The sequence below is a fragment of the Sordaria macrospora genome, chromosome 4 (genome assembly GCF_033870435.1).
Source record: "Sordaria macrospora chromosome 4, complete sequence".
NCBI classification, from domain to species: Eukaryota; Fungi; Ascomycota; class Sordariomycetes; order Sordariales; family Sordariaceae; genus Sordaria; species Sordaria macrospora.
The window spans coordinates 633,705-649,509 of record NC_089374.1 but is presented as its reverse complement, the minus strand read 5'-3'; the positions used below and the strand labels follow the sequence as shown (position 1 = coordinate 649,509).

At 51.6% G+C, this 15,805-nt stretch overlaps 4 protein-coding genes across 4 annotated transcripts; 2 read left to right on the top strand and 2 right to left on the bottom strand.

Annotated features, from left to right (window-relative positions):
- Positions 1–22: 22 nt before the first annotated feature.
- Positions 23–2,779, bottom strand: SMAC4_07988 (uncharacterized protein). The gene is made up of 3 exons (XM_066090722.1): positions 1,632–2,779; positions 198–1,565; positions 23–128 (listed from the first exon to the last, which is right to left on the bottom strand). Exons 1-3 carry the CDS (start codon positions 2,040–2,042, stop codon positions 69–71), a joined length of 1,839 nt encoding a protein of 612 aa, XP_065946725.1. The 5' UTR covers positions 2,043–2,779; the 3' UTR covers positions 23–68.
- A 667-nt stretch (positions 2,780–3,446) lies between these two features.
- Positions 3,447–4,768, top strand: SMAC4_07987 (uncharacterized protein). The gene is made up of 2 exons (XM_003348177.2): positions 3,447–3,974; positions 4,040–4,768. The coding sequence occupies exons 1-2, from the start codon at positions 3,659–3,661 to the stop codon at positions 4,192–4,194; spliced, it is 471 nt and encodes a 156-aa protein (XP_003348225.1). The 5' UTR covers positions 3,447–3,658; the 3' UTR covers positions 4,195–4,768.
- Positions 4,769–9,374: 4,606 nt separating this feature from the next.
- Positions 9,375–10,100, top strand: SMAC4_07985 (uncharacterized protein; the record flags this gene model as incomplete). Its single annotated transcript, XM_003348175.1, has 1 exon — positions 9,375–10,100. The coding sequence occupies one exon, from the start codon at positions 9,375–9,377 to the stop codon at positions 10,098–10,100; it is 726 nt and encodes a 241-aa protein (XP_003348223.1).
- Positions 10,101–15,457: 5,357 nt separating this feature from the next.
- On the bottom strand, positions 15,458–15,805 carry SMAC4_09601 (uncharacterized protein; the record flags this gene model as incomplete). The annotated part of the gene is made up of 1 exon (XM_003343653.1): positions 15,458–15,805. One exon carries the CDS (start codon positions 15,803–15,805, stop codon positions 15,458–15,460), a length of 348 nt encoding a protein of 115 aa, XP_003343701.1.

The following is a 15,805-nucleotide window of genomic DNA, read 5'->3' as shown; positions in this document are numbered from 1 at the left end:
GTCATGCCTTCGAAGTTCGGTTGGCCTACCTCCTTTGTTCGCCACGCTTATGCCCCGGCATTAGATAACTAGGCCTTGCTATACGGCTTCGGGATGGGATCGCCCTCGTAGACAATGAATGCCCGCTCCTATAGTCATACATATCTGGTCAGTGATCGGTTTTTGGGATGTTCGAGAGGGGAAAGCAGAGTACTCACGAGATCCATGCCATGCGTGTGCTTGAACCAGCAGTCGCTTTTATAACGACAGTCCTTTCCCCAGGCACAATGATGTCCGGCAAGGCAATAATCGTCTTTGCAACCACTTCCATTCTTACAAACCACGCTTCTCGCCTTGTACCAGAGATACGTCCTCTCCTCATAGGTCAAGGGGGGATCGACCTCATGGACGTAATCACAAGTGCCATTTCTACTATCAGCCTCGTGCCTGCACCGACGGATCAGGTGGTAGCCATTGCAAAGGTTGCGATTGGACTTGCTTGTCCTGTCTTCAACGCCTTTGCGACCTTGAGCTTCGTGAGATCTGCAAAAGGGATAATCGATACGCTGGTTGTTTGTGTTGAGGTAGAAGAATAGCCCGTTGTTACGCTGTGGGTTCCGCGAGTTGCCGATAACGGGACCATTACTGCTGGCGTGCCGGCCCACTTGGATGTATGCATGGGCTGTACTTCTGCGAGGGCGGCCGACTGTTTGGTAGCCGTCGTCATCTGTTGATTGTCGATCTCTGTTCTGCGGGCCAGCCAAGGCGGGTGCTAGGCTTTCGACTGCTTGAGTTTGACTGGGCCTCTTCACAGGAGCGGATGATGGAGGAGCTCCTTTCAAGTGACCTGCTGAGGGACAAGCGCCATTTGGCTTTTGAATGCCAGAGGGGGTTTCCGGTTGATTCTTTTTGCCGCTAGCTGGCTCCTGGGCCTTTGTTGCGTAGGTCGGCGGAGGGCTTGGAGGTACCTGAATGGGGCCGAAGGGGGTGCTGAGGGGGTGGCTCGGGTGGCTGCGCCTTTTGGTCAAGAGAAGCTCGGAGCGGAAAATGTTTGGGAATTTCTGGAAAGCAAAATATTTGTGCAATTTCGCGACACCGCTTACCGCGGGTGACGTCTCCACGAGGGTGATCTTGTCCGATGCCCATCTGTACTCCTCGAGATAGGTGGCGTACCCGTTGTCATGACACGCAGCCAGCATCACACGCTTGCATTGCTTCAGGTGCACCATGAACTCGAAATGCCTAGTGGCCTTGAGGTCGGCCTTCTCCTTGCCGCGGCCGACATCAATGAACTCAAAGAATGGCTGAGCTTGGGAAAAGCCGCGACCAAACTTTGTAAGCATGTCTTCTTCATGTATAATACCGGACTCCATCATCGCCCTGCTGAGACCTTCGACGTTTATGAATACCTTAGCCACGATGTCCTTGATATGGTCTTTGGGATTGACCAGCTCCAGGTATGCCTTGAGCTCGGAATGGAGCTTATGGGCAGCCTCGCGGCCACCCTCCTCCCCTAGGGCTAGGTAGTCGTCTCTGAACAACGAACCATCTCCATCAATGATTAGGCAGCCGAATGCGTTGGATCTCTGCGTGATGCCGTTATGTCAGCTGATGTATAGTGTGTATGGAAAGGATGAGGACAAAGAGCATACGTCATTCATAAGAAGCTGGTTCCGTGCTTTCAGGTCACGGTTCTCTGCTTCCAGCTCGTGAACCCGACATTCAAAGTCCTCACTAAATCGTTTGAACAGGTCGGCTTTCGAAGACAGGGAGTTAATCCTCTGCTCCTGTTGTTGGATTTTGTCTCTTTGGTCGCGGTTAACATTCAGTAAGAGGCTCAGACCTTCGTTTAGGTTGTCGTGCAAGGCGTTATACTGGTTGAGGTTGGTCTGAAAGTGATGTGACACGTAGAAATCCAGATCGTCCTGCGGGGCAGAGATAGCATGCCCATCCAAGGGAGGTTGGTCTTGATGGCCGCTACCGTCATAGCCGTTTGAAGAGGAGCGACGGTCTGGTTGGCCGTTTCTACCATGCCCGTTTGGGGGAGGATAGTGGTTATTCATGGTGAGCTTGTCGCTGTCAAGGGCGCCAAAGGAGGGGAAGAAAGTAGGGTAATGCTGATGATGTGGTGATACTGTGTTGAAAATACAGCGGTGCCGGGATGGCCAAAAGGGAATAAGGGTTTTCGACTGCTCGCGAGAGATGGGGGTGCAAGTTGTTTTGAGGATGTTTTGGAGACAAAAAGATTAGCGGGAAAGGGAACGGCGGGGGCAAAGAAAGGTTAAGAGTGGGCCCGGGTGGGATGAGTGCCAAACGGTTGACAGGTGAATGGGATGGGTGAAGGGGATGGAAGACCAAAGGCGAAGGAGTTACTTGTAAAGGAACGCAGTCGCGGTCCAGGTCGTGTCCCGTGCTCGTGCCGTGGTATCGCAGTGCAGTGGTTACTGGCGACTGCCGTTGTCGACTGCCCGAACTGCAGACACTCAAAGCGACAGACTCGGAGGTCAAAGGTGCCCTCTAGCTGCAGGTACTTGCCGTAAATGCCCGCGTTCTTTCTCACACAATGTCAGACGAGGCAGTAAAAGAGGTAGGAGCTAAGCCTTTGTAAGGCACTTGTGGCACAACCTACTAGCATTAGTCACTGCCGCCTGGACCAAGCACCTTCCAACTCCATGGCTTGCTTCATGTCGGTTTGGCAGGTACAATCCCATGCAAGTCAGAGTAACCTTCGATGCCCTGGCTATCGCCGCGCCGCTTCCGCACAATCGGGTCCCGTGTGAGACCCTAGAATGTAAGCCCGACTGGTTGATGAAGAAAATTGTCAAACTGGCAATGGTCCGAAGTTTGGACTGTGAGTCCATGACTTTTAAAGCCTGTTACCATATGAGACTGAAAGAGAGAAAAGATTGGGAAAGTGGTTCTGGTGGCTTAATTGGTCCCAGAAGTAAAGAGGTACATGGTTCGTCTGAAATGGGGGAGTGGATGGACACTCGAAGCTATCACCATGTCTTGGCTTCTTTGGCATAAGGTAGGTGGTTGCGATCCACACATGTTTTTCGGTCTCATATGGAGCTTGGCTACGGTACCTATAGACATAGAATTTAGCCATTTCTTTATTGATCTTTCCCTTTCTTCGATCAAAAAACTCAACACACCACTTGCGCCGTTCCTCGTCATCACTGCCTCCGCGCAGTAGAAGTGGCACTTGTTATGAATAAACGTGTCAGAACTCAGAAATACATGCCACTTGCTTCGTTTTGCAGTTAACGTTACATGTACCCGATGGATCGGTACTTGACATGATGTGCAAGGTACCCTATGAAGCATCCAAAGCTGTAACGGCTTCAGCCTAAATGACCTCGATATTCAACCACTCCAACGGCCACGCCGACAGATGATGCGCGCGGTTGATATCGGTCGTGCTACCCATCCATTACCCGCACCCTGGTGAGTTTTGGTAGAATAAACGACCAAGGGCAAAAGGAAGAATGATTTGAGATCGTCGAGTATAAAAAGGCGGGGTGTACACCGCAACGGGGAGCAGTCGTTTCCTCTTTCCTTGCATCATGTCATGCCATGCGAGTTGTAGCTGACTTAATTTCCACTTCCCCAGTCGAGTCAACTAAAGCGCGCCTGGCAGCTGGACCCTTCCAATCAACAGTTCAACATCCTCAGCACAATGCACATGCGCCTGTTCCACTTTCTCACCTTACCTCTCCTCTCATTATGCAACAACATCTCCAAGGTTTCAGCCCCATACGGAACTTGGAACCTCTCGGTTAGCGGTGGTTTTGCTGCCTCTGGCTTCCGCTGGCAGGATATGCTGGCCGAGTTTACCTACAGCGAGCACATTGGCGCAGTCGTCATACCGACCATCACATCCGAATGCAACTGGTTCTACGATCCACGGATTCCTGGGTATAACCCGCCGCCTGGAACGTGTAACGACACATCGTTCGGATACGACTGGCCGAATGGAGGGACAGGAGTGACTAGTATGTACCAACAGCAAGATAGGACCATGGTGCCGTTGAGCACGGTGCTAACGAAGAGACCTCAGACATTACTCTGCATCAGACGGTCAAGGATCCTGAGGACGGGACCAAAGCAGTGGCTGTGACGGGCACATCACAGATCGAATACCGATGTGGACTGAATGCTGGCAGGACGTGTGCTGCATCGGTGGTCGTTGAGGCCTTTGAAGGCAGCGGATGACTGGACTGGAGGCAAAGGGTCACAATGGCAGACATCGTGGGGAGAATAAGGGAGCAACAAGTGGTTGATGAGCAAGTCGCAGTAGGTAGGTGATCAGAGCAGTGTGCCTAACTCAAGGGCGAGGATCTCTGACAGAATTGTACAAGCCGCTGCGTTAACTCTGTCTCAGCCCTCACTCAAGCATCAGGTGGGTACTGGTGCCACAAAAATGAAGTTTCTCATGATCCAGAGTGTGCACAGCTTGTGTGGTTGCAGCGTCAACTTTTCATCCAAAGAATGGTAATAGCCGACTGATGGGTTGGGATCTGGGAAAAACGGATTGCCGCAAGGTAAGACGGCTCAAGCGGCACGAATAGGACGACGGAGCAATCTCCGATGGTTCCTGATTCAGATCTCGAAGAGACCAAGAGGCGGGGAACGGGATGTGATCATCGAATGCCTATTGGGACGGCAGTGGCATGTCAGACGGAGGAATGTAACTGTGACCCTCGCCTCCAGATATCGGAGTCACTTGGTACCTTAGCGAATGCCGTCATTGGGGATGGAAGGGTTGGTACCGAAGGAGTGGCTGGTGCCTGCCATTGCTTGGCTCATGCATACTTCGCATTAAAAGCAACAGGCACTCCGCACTTTTGTCCCACAGTATGCGCGTTGTAGGTATCTCGCTCTTGCTTTCATCCTCACTTCCACATCTGGCTGTTGTCTGCCAAGTGCCAACAAATCCACAGCTGCCAGACCAGCACGTACGCACCGAGGAAGCAAGTTGACACTGCAGCACCAAGCACGAAGAAAGGCCAACATGCGCATCGAAACCCTCTGGCAGCTCGCCGCTCTCGCCGCCCTCACCGGCCTCGGCCACGCAACATGTCCGGTCGGCGGTGACACTTCCATCATCGCCAACACCGGCACTCCCGTCGGCACAACGGAAGTTCGCAATAACAGTACCTAAGCTACCGTCATCACTGCTACTTGCCCTCCATCCATCCCTTGACCCTTCTCCTCGCCCTCATGACGAGACCCATCCATCCCTTGACCCTTCTCCTCGCCCTCATGACGAGACCCATCGATCGCTAACCATCACTTTCCGCCCTCAGTAACACTCTACATCACCCGCCCACCCTCAAAGTCCTGCTCCGCGCCCGCCCACCCAAACACCGCAATCCTCTACCTAACCGACGTCTTCGGCCTCGCCCTCCCCGAGAACCTTCTCCTCGCCGACTCATTCGCCCGCGCCGGCTACCTCACCGTCGCACCGGACCTCTTCAATGGCTCCCCCGCCCCCGGCGACATCAACGTCCCTGGCTTCAACACGACCCTTTTCCTCTCACAACACGGAACCAACGCCACTGACCCAATCATTGCCTCCACCATCTCTTACCTCCGCTCTTCGTTGAATGTAACCCGCATCGGCGCAGTAGGCTATTGTTTCGGCGGGAAGTACGCCTTCCGCTTCCTCGATGACTCTCTTTCTCCTGAGCAAAGGGTAGACGCAGCGTTCACTGCCCACCCCAGTCTTCTGGAGGATGAGGAGATTCTGGCCATCCAAGGGCCGGTGTCAGTAGCACAGGCAGAGAATGACAGTATGCTGCTGCCCAAGAGGAGGGCGGAGATCGAGGCGCTGCTGAAGCAGACGGGGAGGGAGTACATGGTTAGTTTGTACTCGGGTACGCCGCATGGGTTTGCGGTTAGGGCGGATGTGAGTAATGGGGAACAGAGATTTGCGAAGGAAAGCGCGTTTTTGCAGGCGGTTAGGTGGTTTGGGGAGTTTCTGTGAGGAACAGAGAAAGCGCGGGCGATGGGAGGGGGCGGGGTGCTAGACTGCCGGACAGCTGCTTGGGGGAAAAAGATGCTCAATTTTAGGATACAAGAGAGTAGCGGGTGCTGTTGGTGTTGGTGTTGGTGTTGGTGTTGGCGTTGGTTTGGTCTTTTCGTTGGGGCGGGATGTTGGTCCGAGGCGAGTGTTGGTGATGGCGGCAAATTCGGCAGGACATCGCTTCTATAATAACGCAGATACGCGAAAGCTCTTTGTGCCATCACGACAATGTATTCACACTTCAACATGGCATTTTTTACACTTTTGTAGATGTTGATCCTCTTCCCTCCAGTGACGCCGAAGATGGATCATAGGTTGACAAACGCGCGCTATCTCCAGGAGTCCGAGCCGGTAGTGAGTATAGAAACGATGGCCAGAAGACAATCCGCTCAGTGATTGAGATCTTTATCTCCATTTGTCAGGACAACGGCCGACCCGCTTCGAAGTTGTTGAGCCCTTTGGCTGGTAGAGGTTAGCAGTAACGGAGTCGGAAACGGCATCACCATGATATAAGCGTACTTGTAGTCTCGACTCGACTCGGTGTCTGTCTTCTGGTAAAGCCAACAACAAGCAACGCATTTAACCATTGTTAACAATTGAGTGGAACTTCCTCTTTCTCCTCGTATCGCCCACATCAACATTCTTCGTATCCGAATTATCTCATTCACCCCAGACGCCTCAGCACAAACATCTCACAATGTCGGCATCATCCTGCTCCTGCATGTCAACCACCTCATTGGTGTCAAACACTGATACAGCAAACACCATCCCAGATGACCACAAGCAATCCTTACCTCTAAGCGACTCTGGCGATGACGAACCCACTGCCGATATTTGGCATCAAGCGTTGTGGACAATTAGGCTGGGACCAGACAACACAGTATATCTCCACTCCGAGGTCAAGAAGCTGTTGGCGATGTCACCTATATGGCACCAGGAGGCTTTCTTGGTTCCGCACAGAACTTACGACAGGTCCAGAACTCCCGGTAAAGAAGGAGATCCTCTGCCTTACATTCAAGACTATAAAGCCCTGCTTCTGGACCCAGTCGATGCGTACAAGATGGGCGCCGTCACACGAGCCTTACGGAACGCACACCCCAGAACGCTTGCGCACGTGCTCAAAGAAACTCCGCATACACAGGGCTGGATCAAATTTTGGCTGGAAGTCTTCAACCTCGTCTTCCGTCACATTGTTGACGCGAACTCTGGGAGTAGGGTTGAGAACGACAAGGATACTCGGAACATCTTCAGGGACATGCTCAGATGGGACATGTTCAAGGGTGAGCGAATGGTCTGTGAGGAGGTAATATACGAATACTTCCAACCATTGCCGGGGCACATTAAATATCTTCACGAACAACAAGGCACAAGGGTTATCGATAAATGGTCTCTTCCTGGTTGGTTACCGGATGACAAGGAAGAGAAGCGGAAACCTCCTCAGGAGAGCTGGTTTCATCAAATCCTGGTAAAGGAATCACCGCGGGTATCTAACCTGCATAATGGCTTGAGGGAGTTGGAAGGTGAATTCTGTAAAGAGTTTGCGGGTTACAAGAAAGAGGTTGGGGATGCTGAGAAGGTTTTTAATGCCGCTCGACGGGAACTTGACGATGCTGAGAGGGCGGTCAAAGCCGCCTGGGATGAAATCCGGAAGGCGAAAGATCGAGATAAGCCCGCCATGGAGAAGGCGGCAATAGGGAAGTATGAGGCAGCAAAGAAGAGACAAAGGACCGCGGAAGAGAAGTACGAGGTTGCCAAGGAGAGATATCAGACCGCAGGCAGCAAATACGAGGTGGCCAAGGCCCAGAAGCAACAAGACCCGGAATGGAAATTGAGACTTGAGGAGATGGCAGCGAGGAGAGAGCAGGTGAAAGAGGATCTAGGGATTGAGCTTCAGGGCGGGATGGAGCACTACCAGAGGAAGAGGCAGAAAGAGGAGGAGAAAAAAGGGAGAAAGGTATTGGAAGGTGAAAATGGGAGGAAGGAGAGGGAGGAAAGAGATGAGAGGAAGAAGAAGAAGCCAAACAGGATGCTGAGTATTTTCGCCATGAATGAGCCTATTTTTGGGCGCAGGGGCACTTAGTTCTTTGGTTTTTAGTAGCTCACATGTAGATTGAGTTATTGCGCACCCTAAAATGCTCTAGGAATCTACTTCAAGGTGTTTCACGGGTGTGGCGATTGGGCATGAGTTGAATAAGGTAGGTGTGTCTGGCATGCGTGAAATCCATTGTCTTTCGTCAGAGTGGACTGAGGCGGGAGGCATGAGGGGTTCTCCAGGAATACGCGGTTCTTACAAACAACCTGGGAGGTCAGTAGGTGCAATTCGGAAGACGAGCCGTGGGATGTTCAGGGAGTAGGCAGTGTCGGTAATGTTGTCCGCGTCATGCTTGTCATGTGTCTTGACCTCCCAAGTCCCGAGAAAGGGGAAGCAGCAGAGGCGATCCAGGCAGTATGTATCAGACTGGGTGAGCATGCTATGGACCATGTGGTCTAAGGTCACCCAGTGACATCTGACCGAGGTCTGTCACAGAAGGCTGTTGGCGCCGTTGGCGTTGGTGTTGGGACGGGTCGTTGGTGAAGAGGCCGGTCCTGAATCGCGAGCAGCCGTCTAGAAGCCGTCTCCATATCAATGCGATGCGGCGCCTAGCTTTAGAAGGTGGCGGTTATGAAGCTGGTGAGTCATCCGGTTATTCGACTTTGGACCCCGATCATCCTCCTGATGCTTTCCGTGTCCTTCGTGGACCTAAACTGGCGGCAGCATTTCCAGTTAATATCACGACACGGCTCGTTACCTGTACTCGACCTTACTTATCCGACCGAGGACTCAAAGATGTCCCATCACGAACTGATCGAAATAGATTAGTTCCTCATATTGATATCACAAGTGCCACTTGGTCACCAAGCCAACATAGACGCCCCCGGGTTGACCGGCGAGTATTGACGCCTGAAGGTGCCGGGCTCACGTACACTAAGGGATGCCTACTAACAATGCGCCTGGTAATTCTTTCGATTCAAAGATGGCGTCATTGCCAACACATTGGTATACCTCTAGATTAACTGTCTTGTGTTGGTTGTACAACGGTAACCAACTTGATAACCAGGACAGCCCTTGACCTCGACTCGTCGATAGTTGGGGTTTAGATCTGATAAGGAAACAAGATCAAATCTGAATGTATAAGAACGATGGGCTTTCTCTCTTCTCGAGCTGTTAAAGGAAGTCAGAAAGCACCAGAACAAGATCAGCACATCAGCCATTGTTTCGCACACCAGTTCCTCAGACACTCGACAGCACCTCTAGGAATCACTCAAAGCCTCAGATCATCGTGACCACTTGAGAAGAAGTCGCCGAGAGACACCTTCTTTGCACACAATGTCAAAGAAAATACACGAGGATGGCTTAGACTCAGGCGGTCATGTGGATGTTGATCCGTCCGGCCAACCCGAGGACCCCGAGCTACTGATCCTAGTTGTGAAGGAAGTCTTTCACCACCTTTGGTGTGGAAGATGGTATCCCTACGTCAAGCCAGCGTACGGTCTCGAATGGTGGGAGATCGTTTTTCCACTTCCCGAGACAAACCAGACGATCAATTCCGACACTGGCGAAAAATTGCCGGATTTTCACCTGCTCATGGAAATGATGCAGGATGACATATCTGCCAAAAGAATAGGCTTCGCTATAGCGGGACTGGTCGTTTTGACGAACGAAGACTTGAAGAAATGCGCCGAATCCTATGTCGACGACAGGGGCGGCAACCGTCTCGCCATTTCCGAGTCGCACTTGAAAAGATGGATACGCACGATGGGGATAATGGTGGATATCCTGCGCAAGCCCTGTTTTTTCGCGTACGAGGCCTTCCAAATTATTTGGAAACGACTCGACATTGCCAGAGACGACGATGGTAGACGGGCACCTTGTGTTGACAAAAAAGATGTGCTAAGGATCTTGAGTAACGGTACCTCTGGATGTGGGTGGGACGAGACGGGAGGAAGATTCAGTCTTCTCAAAGCGGGCTTTCAGGAGTTTATGGACGAATCTCAGGAGACATGGATAGGAAAGGGGCGGGATCGTGAGTTGACATTATTCTATGTTGATTAGTTGTGGGTAAGGTCGGTGACCCAGTTGACCGAGCTCAGAGGTTCTTGATCTATACCTAGAGAGTAGAGAGAACACAGAAGAGCAGAGGAGTAGCACTGGTGACCGGGAGGGAATTGGATTTTATTTGTATGCAGACCTCTCTAGGTAGCTGGCTCTATCTCTTGGAATGGGACTTGACTTTCGACAAGTTTCCTTCATTCCCTGAGGAATTCCACTCCGTAATGAAGCCAGGGTATGGCGATATCTAGGTAGCTGGCTCTATCTCTTGGAATGGGACTTGACTTTCGACAAGTTTCCTTCATTCCCTGAGGCTCCTGTCTTGTATCTCTACGAGGTGGAAGTTGAGGTTTTGACGGCATTGGCTCAATATTTCAGAGATCTGGAGTTTTGGGATCTGTCTGATGCCAGAATATAAGAGATTGATCGTGCGAGGCCGATCTTGAATGTTGGTAGACTATGGGTCGTCTACAAAGGAGCCAAGCCGAGCCCAAGTTATGTGATGGAGGGCTATTTGGAGGCTGCTGGACAGCCCTTTTAAACCTCCTTCGAACCTGATACCAGTACCAACACTAAGTTTCGGTAGATGTACCTTATCCTGCCTGCGAGGACTCGCACTTGGACATTTCAGGAGAGTCTTCCCTGAAGATAGCTGTGACGAGTCCCGCATTCGGGATTGTGTCATTAGCGCCTTGCTGGACGGTTACATCCTCAATGGCCAAATACCTACCTTATCGTCGGCCAAATCTTTATCTCAAGGGTTAACAGCATTGGGGGTCAAGCTTTCGCGTACAAGGATGCATCCAGCTCCTCGAAGAGGAGAAGACAACACTTGGACAAGCAACATGAACCAGCGATAACTTCAATCCGGCTGCTCGACCACCAACGGCTGGAAGCTTTTGTTGCAGCCCAGTTTCCGGAAAGGCTGGGGGCATCGTTGGTTCCGAATCCTAATTCTTGGCAGAATGGCAGCACAGGTTCAAGGGTTGTTGGTACTTGGTCACAGGGCCGTTTCTGGAAACGGACAAAGGACAGCTATTGCCAACCAACCGAAACCGATTGCTCAACAGAGGATCCAACAAGAAATCAGCTGGGGTGTTGGTGAGAGATATCATAGCTAGGACACATGTGATGAAGCGCGACTCATTCACGGCGCCTACCTGCATCAAATGCTGGTCCAGTCCCCATGGAAGCAAGTGAGCCGGGTTTTACTCTCACCATGGTCCGATAGACCTGCATTTCGTAGCGTCCGACGCTTTGTATTGGGTACCTATAGGTACCCCTATTGAAAGGAAATTCACGGTTGGCGTGATGAGCATGAGTGGTGTGATGGTCGCTATTGCCATCTCCCAATACTAGCAGAGGGAGAGGAGAAACGACTATAAAAGGAGCGATTCCTCTGTTTTGTTGAAGAAAATGGAAGACAGAGCATTTCCAGTCAGACCTTCCAAGACACTGATCTATCACCTCTCAGTTCAGCTTCATACCTCTAGGGAATCAAGCTACCTACCCATTTTCTTTCCACGCGCATTCATTCGAGCCTTCCTCAACATGTCGCACCAAATCAATCCAGCATATTTTCCATCAACAAACTTCTCCCTTTCCGATGGAATAAATCACGACTTTTGGCCATTACTTGATGTCAACAGGCTTCAACACTTTCAGGAAACCCGACCAAGTTGTTTTGAAGAGATGATGGGCGCTTTACAAAACAGCAAAGACGTCGACCTTGATAATCTTTCTTGCTGGCCCCAACTAATATTTCCCATTCCACTATACGTCGATCCGAGAGACCCTGACACTTTCTACATGTGGCCGCTTGAAGCTCTCAAACTTCTGCAGGACGCAACCGTGGGGTACAACATTGGATACGCCCTACAGATCTTTGTCAGCATGGATAACAAAACGCTGAAGATCATTCTTTCACGTCGACCAGGGTTGCCAATTGAAAGAATATATTGGTTGAAAGCCTTTGCAATCCTTTTCGATGTCGTAACCAGCATTCCTGGAGTTGAAACAGACGAAGAGGCTCGAGGCCTCTGTTCCCGGTTTCTGACAGAAGGTTGGGCGAAAGTGCGTGTTGATATGAAGGAGATACGCGAGTATTGGCCTCCGGTAGAGTCAGATCCGAGCGGAGAGCTCTTCTTCGAGGACGGGGTGTGGATTTACCCCAAGACACTACTAGCACTGCAACGGAGACAGAGCCAACCAGAGATGAGCCCATTCCGAAAGGGAATGCGAAAAGACATGGATGATGTTGCACAGAAAAGGAGAGCCCAACATGAGATGCTAGAGCGAGACGGGAAGAGGAAGCTGAATTCGGGCCGAGGGAAGGCGCGGCCTGGATCGCCGAAAAGGAAAAAGAAAAGAAAGCGTCCAACGACCTAGCTCTGGAATGGAAGAGTGCAATCCAAGCACTGCAAAATGAAGTGCACCTGGATCCTTCGCAAGCTGAACATTGGCCTGTGGACTTGGTCTTCCCGTGAAAGCTTCCACTTCCTTCAGACACAGCCGAGGAGACCAAGGGGCAGCACTCACCACAATTCAATCAAGTCAATTTTCACAGCGAAACTTGAGTTATTTGAATATACTGAAGACGATGATTGAATTAATTGACTTGATTGACATACTTGAGACGATTTTGAGGCCTGCTAGCAGCTCTACCGCGTGTTGTCTCTGTAACTGGCGCCTGTTATGTCACTCTCGCTGACAGACGTTAGAGATCGGCGGCGTCATCGGCAGACGTTACTGGCGTGAAATAAATGCCTCCAAGGTTAATTGCATCACGGCGAAGCCAGTTCTTCAACCATTGAACCGTCTCGAGGATCTCTGGATTCATTGCGAGTGTCTGGGTAGTAAGAGTTGGCTTCGCCAGGCTGAAGGCCCTCTCGCAGTCTGCCGCCATTGCCGGGATCGAGAAGAGGTCTAGCGCCAGCGTACTCAAGGTCGGGAACTGCTGCCGGCGATCCATCCACCACGTTATGGGATTATCGATTTCGATAGGCAGCTCCAGGCGTAGATACCGCTCCAATTCTATCGCATCCGAGGCTCCATTTCGCAGGCATATAAGATCGGTGCCGAGCCACTGATCATATTCGCCATCTTCCCGCTCAGCCCGTAGGGCATGAGACGTGCCGCATCGGTGAGTCTAGCATACAAAAATAGGAGCAGTGCCCTAACTGTCCACCAAACCCTTTAATCCGAGGGCAAACCGAGGCCTATTGCCAGTATAAATCACGTGTTGCCCATAGCGTAATCGCGGCCCAACACTTATAATCGAATCGCCCAGTGAGCGAGCCGCCAGTATACGCCGGGACCTGTAGAACAAAGGAAAAGATAAAAGAAAGGACAAAATCACTCCTCTCCGCTCTTGCTCCCGCTCTCCTCCTCCCGCAACGCCTCCTCCCGTCTCCTTGCACGGTGGACTAGCCTGTCCAAGTCCACCATAATCCTCTCAATGTCGTGGCCATGGCCAACCTCCACCCCTTTACTCCGTAAAAACCCCGTAAGGTTGTCAGCGGCGCCACCGCCGTCAATGTGCTGTTGCCAGAGTGTCTGTCGCCAGGCCTTTCTCGGTCGATAGTATTACCGCAGTTGTGGGTAGGAATGCCAGGGGCCGTCAGCAAATCCAGGCCATGCTCTGTAACGTAGCCCACGATTCGCGTACGAGAAAAGATGGTAGGCTGGGAGAGACCAAACGTTGCGTGGTTTCACAATGAGATGATTGTTGAGACCGCCGGACAATCGGACAATTTCCTCGGGCAGAAAGAGAAGGATTGGGAACGGCTCTGTCTTCCAATATGGACCCCAAAACGATCAGTGCCCTCCAGCCGGTTTCACGCGGGGATGATTGACGCGAAGGGCAAAGAAAAGGGGAAGTCTAAGGATAGACCCTACATTGAGGAGGGAGGGAAACCATTGCCAGAGAAGGAGAAGGAGCCCAAATCCAAGGATAGACCCTACATCGAGAGGCGGGAGGGATCAGACCATTCGGAGGACGAGAATGAAACGGGATGGACGCTAATAGTGCCAAAGGAACATGTCCTAGAAAATCATGAAAAGGCTGAATGGGAACGCTTGAAACGGAGGTTTGAATTCTGAACGAGGGATGAAGGCTGAATGGGACAATCTGCAGGGATATTGGAACTACTCCAGTGAATGACCCAGGCGGAGAGCAATGGGCTAGAGACAGGAGGGGGTGGAGCGGAAATGTCTGGACAACCGAGGGGTGGGAAGTTTATGAAAGGAGGAACGGTGATGGCGGCAGTCAATGAGGTAGATCATTCAACAGGGAATATAGGGCCATCACCCGCTTTCGGCTGCCCGACAAACTGGTTGGTGATGAACAGGGCTCCAGACGGGCCGTTGGTGCTGAGGCGCAAACAACTAACCTGTTGGGCGGCGCTTTGTGACTCGACAGTGTGCTGCGTGAAACCAGACATTGAGCCCTGACCCAATATCGCTTTGTTCCCGGTTCGGACAAGAGATAACATCTTGACCAAGAGTGGCTGACTGACCACGCGAAGTAAGTGTTCTCACCCAAGAGCCTCGCACCAAGCTACTACCAATCATCAACATGCGCGTGCACAGCCTTTTTTCTCGCTTCAGTACGCGTATTGGAAACTATCACTTCTGAGCCGAGTCTGCCTTCGATGCTGCTTCGACGGTTTCCACGTCCGTCACCTAGCAGAGACTGACAGCCTGACACAGGAAGCGACGACGACGACGACAACGAGCCCTCATGAAGCCGAAGTTGAAACGAGACCTTGACGAGTTTGAATTTCTCAAACACATGTACAACGAGAAATTCCCTTCGCATCCGACGTGGGCAGATGAAACGAACGGGTGAATGGTGAGGTCAAAGCGTATCAGGAAAATATCAAAAGAGAAGCAAAACTGCCGCCGTCTTCTGGCGGCAGATATTGAAGTCCATTTCATAAGGCCGCGTTGAGAGCGAGCTTTGGGCACGGGAGAACGGCGAAGATGAAATTCGACCAGGAGGCATGGCAGGAGCCTCCGATACCAAGAAGCTCAGGGAGTTCGAAGGGAAGTTGAAAGGGACGGCGGACTATGATACGGAGAACGTAGTAAGTGGATAGGACGGACAGTAACGAGAATACCAAGTACATGAGCATGTTACGTGTTAGCATGAAAGCGATGGGAAACATAACTATCACTCCGGGGAACGTACCGAGACGAGAAAATTGCAATGCTTATTTGTGTTCGCATGTAACAATTTCCTGAAGACACCCTGAGATCAAGCGTGAAGTAAGCAAAGCCTGCAATGGATTTTGACAGCGAACTGTGACGGCAACCGTCATTTCGGTGGTGCTAAGGACTCACCATCAACCATCTCCAACCTATCGGTGTTGCCTCACACGATCCTTCCTCCCCCAGGCAACAGCCGCCCACACCAGAACCAACGCGACCAGGGCTATCACTCCGAGGACAGTGCTGACAGTTCCAGAGGGGTCGTGGCGATGCTCACCTCCCGCATCAGCTGCGGTGCCGTTACCTTGTACCGGGGCCGCCGATAGTTGCGGGGTGTGTATGATCGTGGTGGCATTCGCTGTCATGTTCATGCCGTCGACGGTACCTCGAGAAGAAATCGGGAGTGGGGAAGCGGAGACGACGTTCAGGAAGAAGAGGACTATAACTGATATGAATATGGCGATGGTCACGGCGGCAGGGGTTGAGTGAGAGGGCAT